General features: G+C 44.3%; 1 protein-coding gene across 1 annotated transcript in view; it reads left to right on the forward strand.

The window, feature by feature from the left end:
• Window positions 1-1,032: 1,032 nt before the first annotated feature.
• The window catches only part of MFGE8 (milk fat globule EGF and factor V/VIII domain containing), a 36,965-nt gene continuing 21,242 nt past the window's right edge, over window positions 1,033-16,755 (forward strand). Inside the window, 2 exon segments of the mRNA XM_032233150.1 lie at window positions 1,033-1,245; window positions 15,726-15,851. Of these exon segments, the coding sequence (XP_032089041.1) occupies window positions 1,173-1,245; window positions 15,726-15,851 (199 nt within the window). The 5' untranslated portion in view covers window positions 1,033-1,172.

Here is a 16,755-nt window from a genome sequence, read left to right on the forward strand (position 1 = left end):
ACTACAGTGATACACTTAACCACCCTGCCCCCCCCCCCAAAGCGGTGAAATGGGGACAAACTCATTCGACGAATGTTTCACTTTGCAATGTAAATTGTGAGCTCAACCGCGGTGGTAACTGGAGGGGCTACCTGTACAGTAGAAACAGATGAGCCCATGCGATAGTACCATGATGGCAAACCTGTGGCACGTGTGCCAGAGGTGGCCTGCAGCGCCCTCTCTGTGGCCATTTGAGCCGTCGCCCCCAGTTGAGCTCCGCCACACATGCGCATGTGCCTCCCGCCAGCTGGTCTTCAGGTCTCTGTCACGCATGTGTGGTGGGGCCACGTGGGGGGGGTGCATGCAGGGAGGCTGCAGGTGCATGTGCGGGGGGGGTGATGAGGGTGTGCGGGGGGCACATGCGCCTGTGTGGGGCGGGGGGCATGTGAGTGGGCATAGTGGGGCAGAGCACATACGTGGGACGGGGTGCATGTGTGGGCCACACACCATGGACGGGGGGGCATATGTGTGGGGGGCTGCACACGCATTGCATTTTGGGGCTTCGGGCGCCCACACGCTTTGGGCACTGGGTCCAGAAAAGGTTAGCCATCACTGCAATAGTATGTTAACCTGAAATCATGTTGGTTGAGCTGGCAGAGGCTGACCTACATTCAGGGGGGAATTAGCCCACTTCAGGGTCAGCTCTTGCGCTGATTGAGCATTAGTCTAGTTCTCGGGAGTTCTTGCGTGAATCCGGCTAATAAATCACGCGCTCCCGCGCGCAATGGCTAAGAAGACCATTCCTGGAACCCTGAAAAGGAGCGCACCGGTTTTTTCCCCCTCTTCCCCTTTTGGAAAAGTTGACGGTTAGCCGCCCAGCCTGGTCCATCAGCCGGGGCTCATCCGAGCCAAAGGAGGCGGCTTTTTTGGGGGTGGGTGGGGGTGGATGGGAGAGATCCGAGCCTGCCCTCTCCCCGTCGGCTTTCCCGGGGCCGTCTCTCCATTGGCTGGCCGGCTGGAGCACGTGGAGCCCGGGCGTAACTGGCAGGCTCGAGTCCCTGGGGAGCGAGGGGGCGGAGGGCACTGAGTCACTCGCTCACCGACTTACATCCCTGCGAGACAGGAAGCCAAACACAAACAGCCGCGGAGTTAGGGACGGGACGGGACGGGAGTCCAGCGCCGGAGGGAACCTCATGGAGAGATCCAGCGCCTGGCAGCTCCTGTTGGGGCTTTGGCTCGCCTTCTCCGCCTTCAGCAGCATCAGAGGTAAGGGAGAGAGCCGGGATTTGAGTGTTGCCTTTATGATTCCCGAGGGGCTCCAGTGCCACCGGTTAATTGGGTGGGGGAGACCCCCGTCCTCCTGTGCTCGAAACCTGCCGCGGGGGTTCCGTCGCGTTCCCACGGGGTGTTGAATCTGATCCTTTTCAGCTCAGGCTGCTCGTTATATCGCGCTTTGACGCGCTGGTTTCGCTCGGCACGCACAATCGGTAATCTCCCGAGGTGAAGGTTTCCATTTTGCACGTGAGTGCCAGCGGTTAAATCTTCCCTGAGCTGACTTATTAAGTACGGTGTACTAAATAATCTTGCTTTGCCAGAAACAGCAAGGAATCCTGTTTTTTATCTTTGCCGGTGTGGAATAGAATAGAATAATAGAGAAAATAGAATAGAATAGAGAATAGAGAAAATAGAATAGAATAGAGAATAGAGAAAATAGAATAGAATAGAGAATAAAGAAAATAGAATGCAATAGAATAGAGAATAGAGAATAAAGAATAAAGAGAATAGAATAGAATAATAGAATTGAATTCTTTATTGGCCAAGTGTGATTGGACACACAAGGAATTTGTCTTTGGTGCCTATGCTCTCAGTGTACATAAAAAGAAAACATACATTCGCCAAGAATCATAAGGTACAACACTTAATGATACTCACAGGGTACAAATAAGCAATAAGGAAAAAAATCAATATCAATATAAATTGTAAGGATGCAAGCAACAAAGTTACAGTCCTGCAGTCATAAGTGGGAGGAGATGGGGGATAGGAACGATAAGAAGACTAATAGTAATAATAATGCAGCCTTCGTGAATGGCTTAACAGTGGTGAGGGAATTATTTGTTTAGCAGAGTGATGGCGTTCGGGAAAAAACTGTCCTTGTGTCTAGTTGTTCTAGTGTGCAATGCTCTATAGCCTCGTTTTGAGGGTAGGAGTTGAAACAATTTATGTCCAGGATGTGAGGGATATGTAGATATTTTCACGACTCGTGCAGTGTACAGGTCCTCAATGAAAGGCAGGTTGGTAGTCATTGTTTTTTCTGCAATTTGATGCAGTTCTGCATTACGATGGTAATGCCAAACTAAAATGAAAACGAAAGCTCTCCATCTGTTTAATTACTTGAGAGTTTTTATTATTATTACTCTGGGTTTGTACTCTTTGTAGAACCGTGATCTAAGATAATTGGTTGAACTTCTCAGTCTAAGCTACAGATGCTGAATCAATCTTACTGTTGTGTCAACCTCGCCAATGTGCTTTGCAAGATCTCTCTCTCTCTCTCTCTCTCTCTCTCTCTCTCTCTCTCTCATAACAATAGAAAAAAAAACAAAGAGAAAAGGGAAAAAAAAGGAAAAAAAAAACCCATCATCCCATACAATATGTCATTTGATCACAGGTGCATCCCTACTACGTTTCCCCCCATACACACATCCCGTATCTCTCTGTTGTATATTTAATAGACACCACAATAACCTAGGGTTTAAAAAAAAAAAGGGAAAAAAGAAAAAAAAGAAAAAAAACCCCTCTCTCTCTCTTTTAAAGGCTCAGTGTGCCTAGCCAATTATGACTTCTTTAAGAAACTCTGGTTAAATGTAATCTGACATGTGTGAGTGTAGCTACTGAATCATAATTGAAAGAAGGTTCTTTCTTCAGCAACTGGGATAACTGTTTTGGAGTTAAGTGGAGGTTTTTTCTCTCTCTTCCCATTGAGGTATTAGAGATATATCTGACTTCTTGTTTGCATCTTAAGGAATCATATTGTTAGCTTGATTTGGATTTAGAGTGTTGAACTCAATTGTTGTGATTTGTAGGCAATGGTTAGGTTTGTGGATCACTTTAGCCCAAGATAAACAACCTTTTAATGCCCAAGACTCAAGTTTAGTATTTTGGGGATTACTGTGGCACATCATGTCTGAAAGTGAAGCTTGAAGTAAATTTGGCAGACACCAATTAGCTGCAGTGCACTAACCTGTGATCTATCTCCTGTACCTTCAAGCAGTGTGCTGACCTCTGAAGGCCCCCAAAGGGAGGCTTGATCCCTTCTGCTCTGAGCCTTAGAGAAATGTCTGAATCCAGGCAATGGTGGTTGTTCAGCAAACTCTGGTTCAAACCAATGAGGTCTTGGCAGGATGTGTGAACTCAGCATGCACACTGTTTATTTTTAAAACAGTTGCAGTATGTTAGCTGAAGGATGCTTGGCTGGTTTGCGGTCCAGCATAGTGTGCAAATCCAGGCAGTTGAATTTGTTCTGTCTGGTTCGGTTATCCATGGGTTAATGTGCTGGGTGAAAGCAGCCACTGACTAAGATGCCTTTGAGGTTTCAAATCAGAGCCTACCCTGGGACAAAAACCAAGGATCTTTGGTCAGTGAAACATATGTTTTACTGCTAAATAACACATCTCTCTGGGCTTCGTTGTCCTTGAAAACCTGGATGTTTTTGTCTTGATACACGCACTTTCTATCTGTGGTTTTTGAGAGTGAGAAGAAAACTCTGTACGTGTTTAGATGACAGCTTGGCTGAAATGAAGCCAGCTCATTAATTTAAGTACATAGTTGGCTGGTTCAGCTTCACTGCAGTTTCTTCTTATTGAGGTGATAGCTTTAACATAAGATAAATTGCATAGTTGGACAGGGACAATCCTGGAGCAAAGGAACTCTCATTGTTATAGAAACTCGAGATTTAATTTGAGATGGTTAAGAGGTAAATCTGCAAAATGTTGTTAGCCAGGACCTATTTTTCCTAACCATGCTTAGTCTACTAATAAAGGACAATATAGGTAGCTCAGGGTTGATATGAGGGGTCCTTGATGTTCCCTAAGCTTGTTTGATTCCTTGCAGATATTTCATTACCCAAACTAGATAACTGGCATTGATGATCTTACCTAGTTGCAGTGGTGGGATTCAGCCAGCTCGCACCTATTCGGGAGAACCGGTTGTTAACTTTCCAAGCAGTTCAGAGAACCGGTTGTTGGAAGAAATCTCCTTTTGCTTTTTTCCACTTTACAGGGCTAATCCTGTAAGGAAGGCAGGAAAGAAACATTCTGGTGTTGTTTCTAGCCTCATCTTTATTGCCCTGCTTACCGAAACTGCCTCTCTGGTTAACCCTCATTACATTGTAACAGCTAAGGCCAAGCGCCCATCAACCTGAGTGATGTTGAGTTGGCCACGCCCACATAGTCACATGACCACCGAGCCCCACCTACCCAGCTGGTCATTAGGGTAGAGAACCGGTTGTTTAATTATTTGAATCCCACCACTGTTACTTTGGTTAATGAAATGTCGACAAGAAAACAAGCTAGCTCAGAGAGTACTAGGGACTTCACATCACAGTCCTCCTCCTTGCAAATCTCACTCCTCAGTAGCACTGATGTTGTTACCTAGTTTGGGTAATGAAACATCTGCAAGAAAAGCACCAAACTCAGAGACCACCAAGGACTCCAACTGCTCCTCCTCCTCCTTGCAAATCTCACTCCTTTCTAGCACTGATGATGTTACCTAGTTTGGTTAATGAAACGTCTGCAAGAAAACAAGCAAGTTCAGAGAGCCCCAAGGACCTCTCATGCCTATGCTAGTAGCCGTTTCTTTTCTCAGTGACTGCTTGCAACTTTGAACTGTTGCCAGTAGGCAGTGTATAATTTTTCTGTATGTGTAGAGAACAGGGTGTTTTTTTTCCGGTGAATAAGGCAAATAAGGATAATAACATCTTCTTCCCTTCGCACACTTCGGCAGGGATCGACTTGAGGTTGAGCAAAAGCTGGATACTTTATAGTTTAAGTTTTGGAGATGGGTTGGAAAATTACAGGCAGCGGATCCTAACTTGGCCCTAAAATATTCTTCTACTCCTGCGCCAAGTTGCTATCTGACAGCTTCTTGGGGATCTGATGCTTGCCTCTTTGATCTGGTTATAATGTTTGAAATTCCAAGTTTAATCAAGGATAAATATTTTGAAAGTAAGTTCTTAAAATTCTGAATAGATTGGTAATAACACCTTTGTAGGCAGTGGTGGGATTCAGGTTTTTTTTACTAGCAGTTCTGTGGGGGTAGCCGCAAAATCCCCATTCCCTCCCAATCAGCTGGGACTCAGGAGGCAGATAATAGATGGGGGTGGGGCCAGTCAGAGGTAGTATTTATTGGCTCTCCCAATTACTCAAAATTTCCACCACCGGTTCTCCAGAACTGGTCAGAACCTGCTGAATAGCACCTCTGATTGTAGGTTGAGATATGCAAGCAGGTTCCTCCCTACCACCAAATATCATTTAAGCATTAAGCCAAAGATTGGGACCCTATCCCTATTTAGAGAGCCAGCATACCCTATTGCGCCGCCGTGAAGACAATATAGCTGGATTTCTACATCACTCATAAGTTGGGCTTCACAAACCTCTTGGGATGTCTCATAAATAAATCTAATGGACGTCCAAAGGGTACTTTTCAAAATGCAACTGGACTTTCTTTCCAGTTTTGCATTTTGAGAAGCACCATTGGGACAACCATGGCTATGATAATTGAGAATCTCCATAGACATTGGGGATATGGATGGTTTAAAAAAATACAACACTTACTTTTAATAAATGTAAACATTTTTTATCCCTGAGAGTTTCAGGTTTATGAGGTATTGCAGCTGCTTCCAAACTTTCTCAGGCTAACACGGGGCAAAGTGCCCAGTGAGGTTTTGCAGCATTCCCACTTTTGGGGGCTGTGACCACCTTCTAAACTGCTTATGGCACCCCCTAATCCTAACCTGAACCATCATTTGAGAATCCCCAGTTTAAGCCTTAAAAAGGTATTGTCAGGCCTGCAGTCATATTCCTTTTAGGATCTTTGGCCTGCCACACTCTCTATTATTTTTCTATGCTGTTTCATTAGTGGGGAATTGGGAGGGGGAATAGTAGGGAATAGAATGTGTTGTTGTCAAAATAAAACATTCCTTTCTAGAAGCCCAAGGTCATCTTTTGTCTCCGCACCTCTGCACCTGACTGGAACTAGATGGGTGGAAATGCCAGCATGGCAGAAGAAGATTGGACCATGTGATGGACTTGTGGGGTGTGGGGGCAAAGTTTTGAACTTTCAACTGGGTGGAAACCCAGGAAGCTTTCAGATTCGGATTTTCCACAGATTGTACCAACAAGTCTCTCTTATCAAATAGGACTTTGATGAAAGCTATGCCTTGAACTTTGATTTAATTCTGGGTGATATTTGGAACGCTGACAGGTATATTTTTCCACATCTACTGCAAATCTGGCCATTGCAATTTGTAAACCATGGTTTATAGCTTACCTGGTTGCGTGAAACCAGCCTATGATGGCTTATTCAGTAAGTTGTGTTTGAATAAAGCTTAATTTATACGCCAGCCATTATGTTGGGGAAGAAGTTACATTCTAGAAAAGATCAACTTAAATCATTTGGATGAAGAAGAAAACTATAAAAAAATAGTTTGTGTATTGCACTTAAATAATGATTCGTTGACTAAGCCCCCATTGGCTGAATTCACACAACATTCAGTCATAAATCATGGCTTGTGAATTACAGGGGCTTGCTTTGTATAACGCGCTGAGCCAAAGTCAAGCCTTGGCAGAGTGCTGTGAGATGTTGATCCTCATTCAGTGCAGAACAAGGTGACAAGCTTTATGTAAACTCACTTGCAATGTTTGTCACTATATCTGAGAGCTTTTTGTTCCTGCTAAGGATTTGCCTCATTTCCAAAACAAGCACTGAAGGAGAAAGCATGATGTACTTTTATTCCTGTTGGAGGGTGACAGCAGGAAGGAATGGTTTAAATTTCTACCGTGAGCTGCTTGCGTGGGGCTTGGCCTGAATCTGCAGCAGTAAGCATTTACCTGCCCAGACAGTTGGGATGTTTCTGAGCAGATTCAGCCCTTTTGACAAAGGAAAATGAAACCAGTTAGTTTTGAAGAGTTTTGGGTAAAGCCAGTTACAGAAATGAACATCTCAGCATGAGATTTCTTGCTGTCACAAATGTTTAAAAACAAGACAGTCTTTCATGAAGGAGGGCGAAGGTACATCTTCTTTTAACAACACTGTAATCCAGTGGTGGGATTCAACCAGTTCACACCTATTCGGGAGAACCAGTTGGTAACTTTCTAAGCAGTTCGGAGAACCGTTTGTTGGAAGAAATCTCCTTTTGTTTTTCTCCACTTTACAGGGCTAATCCAGGAAGGAAACATTCTGATGTTGTTTCTAACCTAATCTTTATTGCCCTGCTTACAGAAACTGCCTCGCTGGTTAACCCTTATTACATTGTAACAGCTAAGGCCAAGCGCCCATCAACATGAGTGATGTTGAGTTGGCCACGCCCACCCATTCACATGACCACCAAGCCCCACCTACCATGCTGGTCATTAGGGCAGAGAACCGGTTGTTAAATTATCTGAATCCCACTACTGCTGTAATCCCTTGTGGGGTGGAGTCTGGGAAACTGAATGTATCTGCTCTCAGTGTGGAAGGGATTGCTCTTCCCAAATTGGCCTTCTTAGCCACACCAGATGCTGCTTTAGGACTTCTTTCCAGAGCATGATACCATAGTCTTTGGAGACTGAAGGATGCCAACGGAGAGAAGAGAGGGAATGGATAAAGAGGTTTTAGATCCTCCCTGAAGAAGGTACCAACACAGTTATCAAAAGCACATCTTCTCACTTCTGCCCGGAAGTTATTTCCCTGGTCGTGGCTGGTTCAGCTTCGGTAACCAAGAAGTGATCAAGGGATAAATTCAAGGTCCTTAAATGCATGTGATGGTCTTTGCCCCCTCCGTTGATAATTCTGGAATGAAATCAGTTCTGAGTGGGGAGGAATGACGGGATAGTTTCTGCAGTAGCTGGTAGAGTCTATTTAGTAATTAGATGAAAGGGAGTGTGTAAGTTTTCTTAATCCTAGGTCTGCCCCTACTCTCCACTTAGTGACTGAGTGGCATTCCAATGACCAGGACATTATGCAAATTAACATATGACAGATAGAGAGAGGGAGGGTGAGAGAGGGGGGTAGGGATGGAGAGAGAGAGAGGGAGGGAGGAATGGAGAGAGAGAGACAGAGAGGAAGGATGAGAGAGAGAAGGTGAGAGAGAGAGGGAGGGTGAGAGAGGGGGGTAGGGATGGAGAGAGAGAGAGGGAGGGAGGAATGGAGAGAGAGAGACAGAGAGGAAGGATGAGAGAGAGAAGGTGAGAGAGAGAGGGAGGGTGAGAGAGAGGGGAGGGATGGAGAGAGAGACAGATAGGGAGAGTGAGAGAGGGTGAGAGAGAGAGGGATGGATGGAGAGAGGGGGTAGGGATGGAGAAAGAGAGACAGAGAGGCGGGAGGGAGGTAGAGAGGGAGAGAGGGAGGGATGGAAAGGGACAGAGAGGAAGGATGAGAGAGGGGGAGGGATGGAGAGAGAGAGACAGAGAGAGAGACAGAGAGAGAGGGGGGAGAGGGAGAGGGTAAGAGAGAGGGAGGGATTTTGAGAGAGAGACAGATAAAGAGGAAGGATGAAAGAGAAAGAGGGAGGGATGGAGAGACAGAGAGACAGAGAGAGAGGAAGGATGAGAGAGAGATAGAGAGAGGGAGGGAGAAGCAAGCATAGGAAAAGCCACACAGTATTAAGATGTTGAGCATCTGATGAGGAGGCCTACATGCAAATTCTGTATTCTGAGTGCCTTAAGGAGGTGGTAGAGCAACAAATGCATTTTTAAGCCAGATTTGGAGAAATGGTGAAGCCTTAGTACTACTTTTGAAACTGGGTAGTTTTCACTTCTTTTCTTGTGTTCACCCCTCCAACCTCCCTAAATATGGATAGATTTGGTGGAGTAGCTCCTGCACAATAGAGGCTCTATCTATATTTAAGATTCCATGATGCTGATCATCCAATTTCTGAATAAGGAGTAAAGTTATGACAACAAGAAGCTGGCCCAAATCCAGCGTTCTTGACATGAAGCTGCAATCTTTAGGCAATGCTTCCCTTGTTGTTATCCTTTGCTGTCAGATAAGGTTTCTGTTCCCATTGTTCCTTGGCTGTTTATTTAAGGGACAGGAAGGTTGCTTAATTAAGGGACAGAAATGGGCTTGTTTGGAAAGTAAATATCAGAATGACACAAACTTACTTGGCTCACGGAAGTAGGAAGAGAAGAGGGCCGAAAGAGTTGCCCTTCAACCTTCTCCAGTCCGTCATGCTGAAGTTTTATTTGGATGGCAAGGCTCATAATCCCTAAGTACAGGTAGTCCTCAACTTACAACAGTTCATTTAGTGACTGTTTGAAGCGAAACAGGACTGAAAAAAACAAGTGATGACCATTTTCAACATTTAGGATCCAGGGGTGGCTTCCTGGACTGGTTCACTTCATACGTGGCCTTTGCCCGCGTGCTGCTCGCTTTGCTCATATGTGTGCCCGCCTATCACGTGTTGCTTGCGCATGCACAGTTGACTATAAATTGTTCTGCACATTCACAGAAACATGCCGGCAATGGCAGAAGAGACTGGGGAACCGGTTCAGGGGCATGGCCAGCCTGGGTAGCTGCCAGTTCTGTGACCCAGGCTGAATCACCACAACCGGTTCGGCCAAACCGGGACGAACCGGGAGCAACCCACCTCTGTTAGGACTGTTGGTCATGTGATCAAAATTCAGATGCTTGACAACTGGTTCACACTTATGACGGGGTCACCTGATCCCCTTTTATGAGCTTCTGACAAGCAAAGTCCATGGGGAAGCCAGATTCACTTACCAACCGTGTTGACTAACTTAAACAACTGCAGGGACACTGCAACGGTCATAAGTATGAACCAGTGTCCAAGCCTCTGGGTTTTGATCTCATGATCATGAAGTTGCTACAAAGGTGGTGTGAAAAACGGCTGTACGCCACTTTTTTCAGTGCTGTTGCAATTTTGAATGGTCACTACATGAAATTAAATGTTGTAAGTTGAGGACTACCTGTATCTATTGTGGTTGCAGTGTCCCAGGTCACCGTTTGGGGCCTTTCTTGCCAGCTTCCAACAAGCGAAACCATTGCGGGAAGCTGGGCTCACTTAATCTGCACTGATACATTTAACAATCATGTGTATTAAAAACGGTTGTAAAATCAGTTGTGATTCACTTAACAACTGTCTTGCTTAGCAACAGAAATTATGGTCCCAATTGTGATTGTAAATCAAGAGCTAACTATGTAGAAGGAAGACCCATAAGACCAAAACCTGATTCCATATAAATGTCTCTTCTGTAACATTTCTGTATAATGCTGAGATCTCTGCAAGAGAATCCAACTACTGTTGACAGCCAAGACAATAGGGGATAAGTAGGGTCACATTTTGAACTGTCTGGGGCATGAATCCTCCCTCTTAATCCCCTGTTCACATTGTACCTGTCAGATGAAATCAACTTTGCCAGCATCTGAGCACTGTGAGCTGGTAATTCAGTTTTCCTGCCCGCTAACAACTCCCTACCTGTACTGTCAGGATTCAGAGGAGTTTGAAGATTAATATACAGTTGAAATTGGAGATTTTCTTTCGGGGAATTGATGGACAAAGCTGGGAAAAAGTCACGTTTTTTACTGATTGATTGATAGATAGATAATGTCTCACTGTTCGAGGTGACAAGGTTTTGTTCCACTGTTCAAGGTTCGAGGTTTTATGTTTGACAACTGCAGTAAGATACGCGCAAAAGTGACTCAACATTACTCACCATGGTGGAATGGTTGGTGAAGATGAAGGGATTTACGGAGATTTATTTTATTTATTTAGTTTGTCACTCATGTTCAAGATAACAAGAATAAGAATAAACATGAATAAGAACACAGGAAATGGATACAAATAAATGGGGACAGCAGGACAGAGACGGTAGTGGCACGCTGGTGCGCTTATGCACGCCCCTTAGATGGCTAAATTGGCCAGAACAAAGACAGCATCAATATTTATTGGAAATCCCTTAGAAATCTTTTGCATGAAAGAGAATGAAATAAACTTCTGATTTACCGTTTTGATGTTCAGACAGACTCCATGTACTACTAAAAGTATCCTGGCTATTTAATTGGCTGAAACGATGCATCCTAGGGTTACAGTTTTTGAATCAAACCACCTCAATTCCGCTAATTTAAAGAATGCATACAAAATCGGAGACTCATTACTCTCAAGGAACTGGAATTTCAAGGATCTTCAGGCCAGCTGTGTTCAATGCCTCCAAGGTCAGCTGTGGTCACAGGATTTCTGACATTCCTGGCCAGTTTCTCACAAAGTCAATGTTTTGGGGTTTTTTTTTGCCCAGCCATGGCCATTTTCTTTATCTGTTTAGGTAAGTAAATATTTACCAAAGGATGAGCCACCAAACATTATCAAGTAGATGATAGAAAGAAGAGAGTTAAATTGTAACCATAGGATAAGATGCAAATTTATCCTTATGCTTTTCGCTGCCAAAGTTTGGTATCTAACAGTTTGCAGCGCCACCAAGCAATGTGGCTAAAACACTTGCAGAACAGTTAGAAGAATTGGATATATCTAACCTATTGAAAAGAAGGACTTAGGGGAGACATGATAGTAGTGTCCCAATATTTGAGGGGCTCCCAAAAGTGCTTTTTCAGGAGGGAACTGGACTTTCTTGCTTTCTCTTTGAAGGCGTTTCCCTTCTCATCCAAGAAGCTTCTTCAGCTCTGACAGGATAGTGGGGAATAGAAGGATTTATGTTCCTTGCAGACGGCTGGTCATTTGATATAAACCATTCCATTGCCCACTATTATGTCAGAGGCTGAAGAAGCTTCTTGGATGAGAAGTGAAACGTCTTCAAAGAAAAAAAAAACTAGAAAATACAGTTGCCTCCTGAAAAAGCAACTTTGGGACAACCTTGATCTGGATGACTTGAGAATCTCTACAGATTTGAGAGGCTCCTACAAAGATGAGGGGGGAGTCAAACTATTTTCCAAAGCACCAAAAGGCAAGACAAGAAACAATGCATGGAAACTAACCAAGGAGAGAAGCGACCTAGAACTAAGGAGAAATGTATTAACAGTGAGAGCAATCAACCGATGGAATAGCTTGTTTTCAGAAGTTGTGAATGCTCCATCACTGGAGGCTTTCAAAAGAGATTGGACAACCATTTGTCTGAAATGGTATAGGGTATCCTGCTTGAGGAGGGTTGGACTAGAAGACCTTCAAGATCTCTTCCAACTCTTATTATTCCACACTCAATTTCTTATTATCTTTCTTTCTTTTCTATTTTATTTTAACCCCCCCTCCCCCACATTTCTTGCATTTTTAGCTTTTTCTCTGGTTTCTTCTTTCTCCTTTTATTTATCTCACTTTATCTGAGTTTATATTAGGTTTTTAAAAAAATCTTTTTTTAAAAACTAGCTTTAATAGCATAGCATCTGAAATTTCCCACCTGTTGGAAGTAAGTGAATGAACCTTCAAAGGATCCCTGGAGAGAAGAATCCAAACAAATAAACCTCAAGCCTGGAAACCATCTTTTGCATTGGGCCTTCAGGCCTGCCACATTCAATGCGGTGGAAAAATGGGAGGGCGGGGAGTATCTGGAGTATGGGAGATGTATAGTCATAATAACGTTCCTTTATCAAAGAGTCAAGGACAACTTGCCCTGCAGGTGCGATGGTGTGATTGGGAGGCATCTCCAGTTTTTTTTTCTATGTAAATATGTTTTATTTTCATTTTCATTTCATACAGTCACATATATACTGTGCATAACCGGGGCCATATAACATTGAACAATAAACACAGCCATTCTTGTCAACAATACCCCCCAAAATACAAACCCAAGATACTACTTCAACCCTCCATACATCCTTTCTTTCACCCCCCTCCAACTTTCCTTTCTTCCCTCCAACATTCCCCTCTACCCTACTTCCCCTCCCCCTCTATCACTCCTCTCTCCCAATACACTCCCTCCCTTCCATCTCACCCTCCCTCCGATCCTCTCTCCCACCCTCTCTACCCCTCTTTCTTCTTTCCCTCTGCTCCTCCCTTCGGTGTATTTCTACTATCTATCAATATATTCAGCTTCCTATTTTTACACCACAATTAAAAAAGCAACAGTATACAAGTGCAATCATGTTACTTTAAAATCTAGCACATACTATATTTCCCCCCTCCCCCCCTCCCCCCTAGGACAGCATCTCCAGTTTTGGATGGTGCCTGATTGGGCCATGTGACGGCCACGTGGAAGCTGGGCAGGGACTTGAACTTTCTTTTGGGTGGGGAAAACCTGGAAGCTTTCAGATTCGCATTTTCCCAGATGCGCCAATAGGACATCTCTAATAAAATGGAACTTTGAGGAACGTCAAGCTTCTTTTGCTGGGGGGTGTTACTTGGAACCCTGACAATAAAAGCACATGGTTATTCAAACCATCTCTGTCTTCCAAGGGGTCTAGGGCTTTTACAGTAGCTTGGCAGACACCTTAGAAATCCTTGGCTGAAAGCTGTTCAAGAGCGAGACTCTCCTCCCAGCCTTTGATGGCCTGAGTTGGAGGAAGACAGTGTTTTGCTTCCTTCCAACTGGCAAGCCCTTCTCCTTTGGTTCTATCTCATGGCAATGCATAGATAGAGGATGAAGTCATCTAGAACCAGCCAGGGCAACAACAGTACAAGCAAGGACTTCAACTCCCGCCCAACGCTGCTGCCTTTTTTTTTTCTCCCCCGGGATTGGCTGTAGGAGTCACACCAGCACCTTTGAACTCCCTGTATGGAGCCAAGTTTCTTGGCAAAGTCTGCAGTGAAGTCTGCGGAAGGGCAGGAAGTTGAGATTAGCCCCAAGAAACCTGTGCTATAAAAAGAACTTGGGAGTAGCTTAAGCCAAAGAAAGCTCCATTTCATGAGCCAGTGTGGGAAGCAATCCCATCTGTCTGATCTCAGAGAGTTTGCGTTTGTGGTGGTGACTTCTCTTTTTCTGTCTCTTTCTTTTTGGGAAGCCCTGCAGTAAGTAAGCATGAGTGATTTGGTATGCACACAAGGTAGCTCTTTTATCAATGGTAATTCAGTATTTAATAACCACGGGATGGCTCAGGGATGCAGTGGCTCAGTGGCTAAGATGCTGAACTTGTCAGTCAGAAAAGTCGGCAGTTCGGCGGTTCGAATCCCTAGCGCCGCGTAACGGAGTGAGCTCCCGTTACTTGTCCCAGCTTCTGCCAACCTAGCAGTTCGAAAGCACGTAAAAATGCAAGTAGAAAAATAGGAACCGCCTTTGGTGGGAAGGTAACAGCATTCTGTGCACCTTCGGCATTTAGTCATGCCGGCCACATGACCACAGAGACCTCTTCGGACAGCTCTGGCTCTTTGGCTTTGCAATGAAGATGAGCACCGCCCCCTAGAGTAGGGAACACCTTTACCTTGACCTTAGGTTGAAAAGGAAAATTATACATCCAGGGCAGTGGTGGGTTTCAAAATTTTTTCAAACCTACTCTGTGGGTGTGGCCTCCTTTGTGGGAGTGGTTTGCTGGCCATGTGACCTGGTGGGAGTGGATTGCCGGCCATGTGTTCTCTCTCTCTCTCTCTCTCTTTCCTTCCTTTTGTCTCTCTGTCCCTTTTTCCTTTTTTTCTTTCATCTCTCACTTTTTCTTTCTTTTTTCTTTCTTTCTTTCTTTCTTTCTTTCTCTTTCTCTCTCTCTGTGAGTCTGTGTGTGTCTGTGTGTGTGTGGTGGGTTTCAAAAAAATTTGGAACCTCTTCTGTAGGTGTGGCCTGCTTTCTGGTGGAATCTCTTCTAACCGGTTCAGTAGATTTGACGAACCGGTTCTACCGAACTGGTGCGAACTGGTAGGAACCCACCTCTGATCCAGGGGTTTGAAAGCAGGGACTATTTTCCAAGTCTTTTAGAAGGGATTAAACTAATTCATGGATGATAAGACTTTCAATCTTTATTGGTTAGGATGGTGGAGATTATGTCTAAGGTCAGAATGGTTACAACACTGAAAGCCGTTGATTGCAGAACAAGAACAGGAGAGAGGCCAGTGACCATTGGGCCCTGCTTGTGAATTGCCCAGAATCATTTCCTTGTTCCTCTATGAACAGAAGTGTCAAAACTGATCAGCTTTTGACCTGAGCCAGCAGCTTTTTTTCCATTTCCATTGGTGGCTCTATAGATTTGTGTTCCTATTCGGTGAGTTGGGTGTGGTCCACATTAGCTCCACGTGGTGATTTTTTCCACACACACCCAGACAATAAATAGTTAGCTCAGCAGTAATGATATTGAAAGCTTCATTGCCTTGAAATGCAGTCTTGCATTGTGTGCCAGCATGTCACCCAAAACATTAGTGCAACCCTTGACCTGGAATGGGTTTCATGCCCTTGTTTGGAAGTGTGTGTATGTGTGTGTTCTTTTTCTGCATGATCTTTCACCTGTTTGCTATCTGCAAGAGCCCTGCTGTTCTATCTGCATAACGCTGGAAAGGAGAGAGAGAGGGTTAGATAAATGCTCAGAAGGGCAGATAGGAAGAGATGCAAGCCTTTTCTTCTCTATTGCACTGATATGTTAAATTGTGTGTGTGTGTTTTTTTTAAATAGGTGATTTCTGTGATGTAAATCTGTGCCAGAATGGAGGAACTTGCCTCAAGAGTCTAGATGAATCTCCTTTCTTCTGTGTCTGTGAAGAAGGCTTCACTGGCCTTACCTGCAATGAAACGGAGAAAGGTAAGTATGACATTCTTAGCCCAGATGTTTAGAAGTCCCGTTTAGAAGCTTTTTCTAAACGGTCCAGATGTGGTGTGACTAATACCAGACAGTTTTTGCAACCGTGCTGCTGAACCTCAGTGGTCAGAGCAGAGAGGGCCATGAAGGAGAGGTCCAGGAACTGTAGATTGCCCTCTATTATAGAATATAGAATAGTGGACATTCTTGTCTGAATGTCCACTAAGCCAGAATTCTTGTGAATGTTGCCTTCCTTGGCAGCGCATCTCTTCCACTAAGTTTCTAGGGGAGGAGAAGATCGCTCAACAAATCTGGACAGCTCATTGGATGGTTTCTGTCAATGAAGACTCAGTCATCCAGGCCAAATGTATCTAAAGGTTGAATCATGGCAAATGGACCAAACTTTAGTAACCACTAGCTAATAACCTGGCTTTGCCCGAGTATTTATTTATAAGGGGAAAATGTCCGGACCAAATGTAATTTCTAATGCTGGATTTTCCCCCGTACCAGAGGGAGCCCCCTTGTGGAGTACTGTGAAGCCGTTATTATGGCAACTCCACTGCACTGTACAGTAGAAGCCCTTTTACGGCAGTACAGTAGAAGCCATTTGAAGGCACAACAGGCTATATCTTAACAGAACACACATTCTGAGAGGTTTTTAGGGGCGACTTACCCCCACAGTATTTGTTTCCAGAGAGTAAGTCATCTGTGTACCAAGTTTGGTTGAAATTGCTCGAGGCATTCCAGAGTTAGGCTGGAACACATATACAGACATACAGATACATACATACATACATACATACATACATACATACATACATACATACATGCCATTATAATATGTGAATCATGGTTTGCAAATCACATTTAGAATTCAGCAGCTGTTCATTCTTTCTCTTGAATTAAG

The sequence above is a fragment of the Thamnophis elegans genome, chromosome 16 (genome assembly GCF_009769535.1).
Source record: "Thamnophis elegans isolate rThaEle1 chromosome 16, rThaEle1.pri, whole genome shotgun sequence".
Lineage (NCBI taxonomy): Eukaryota > Metazoa > Chordata > Lepidosauria > Squamata > Colubridae > Thamnophis > Thamnophis elegans.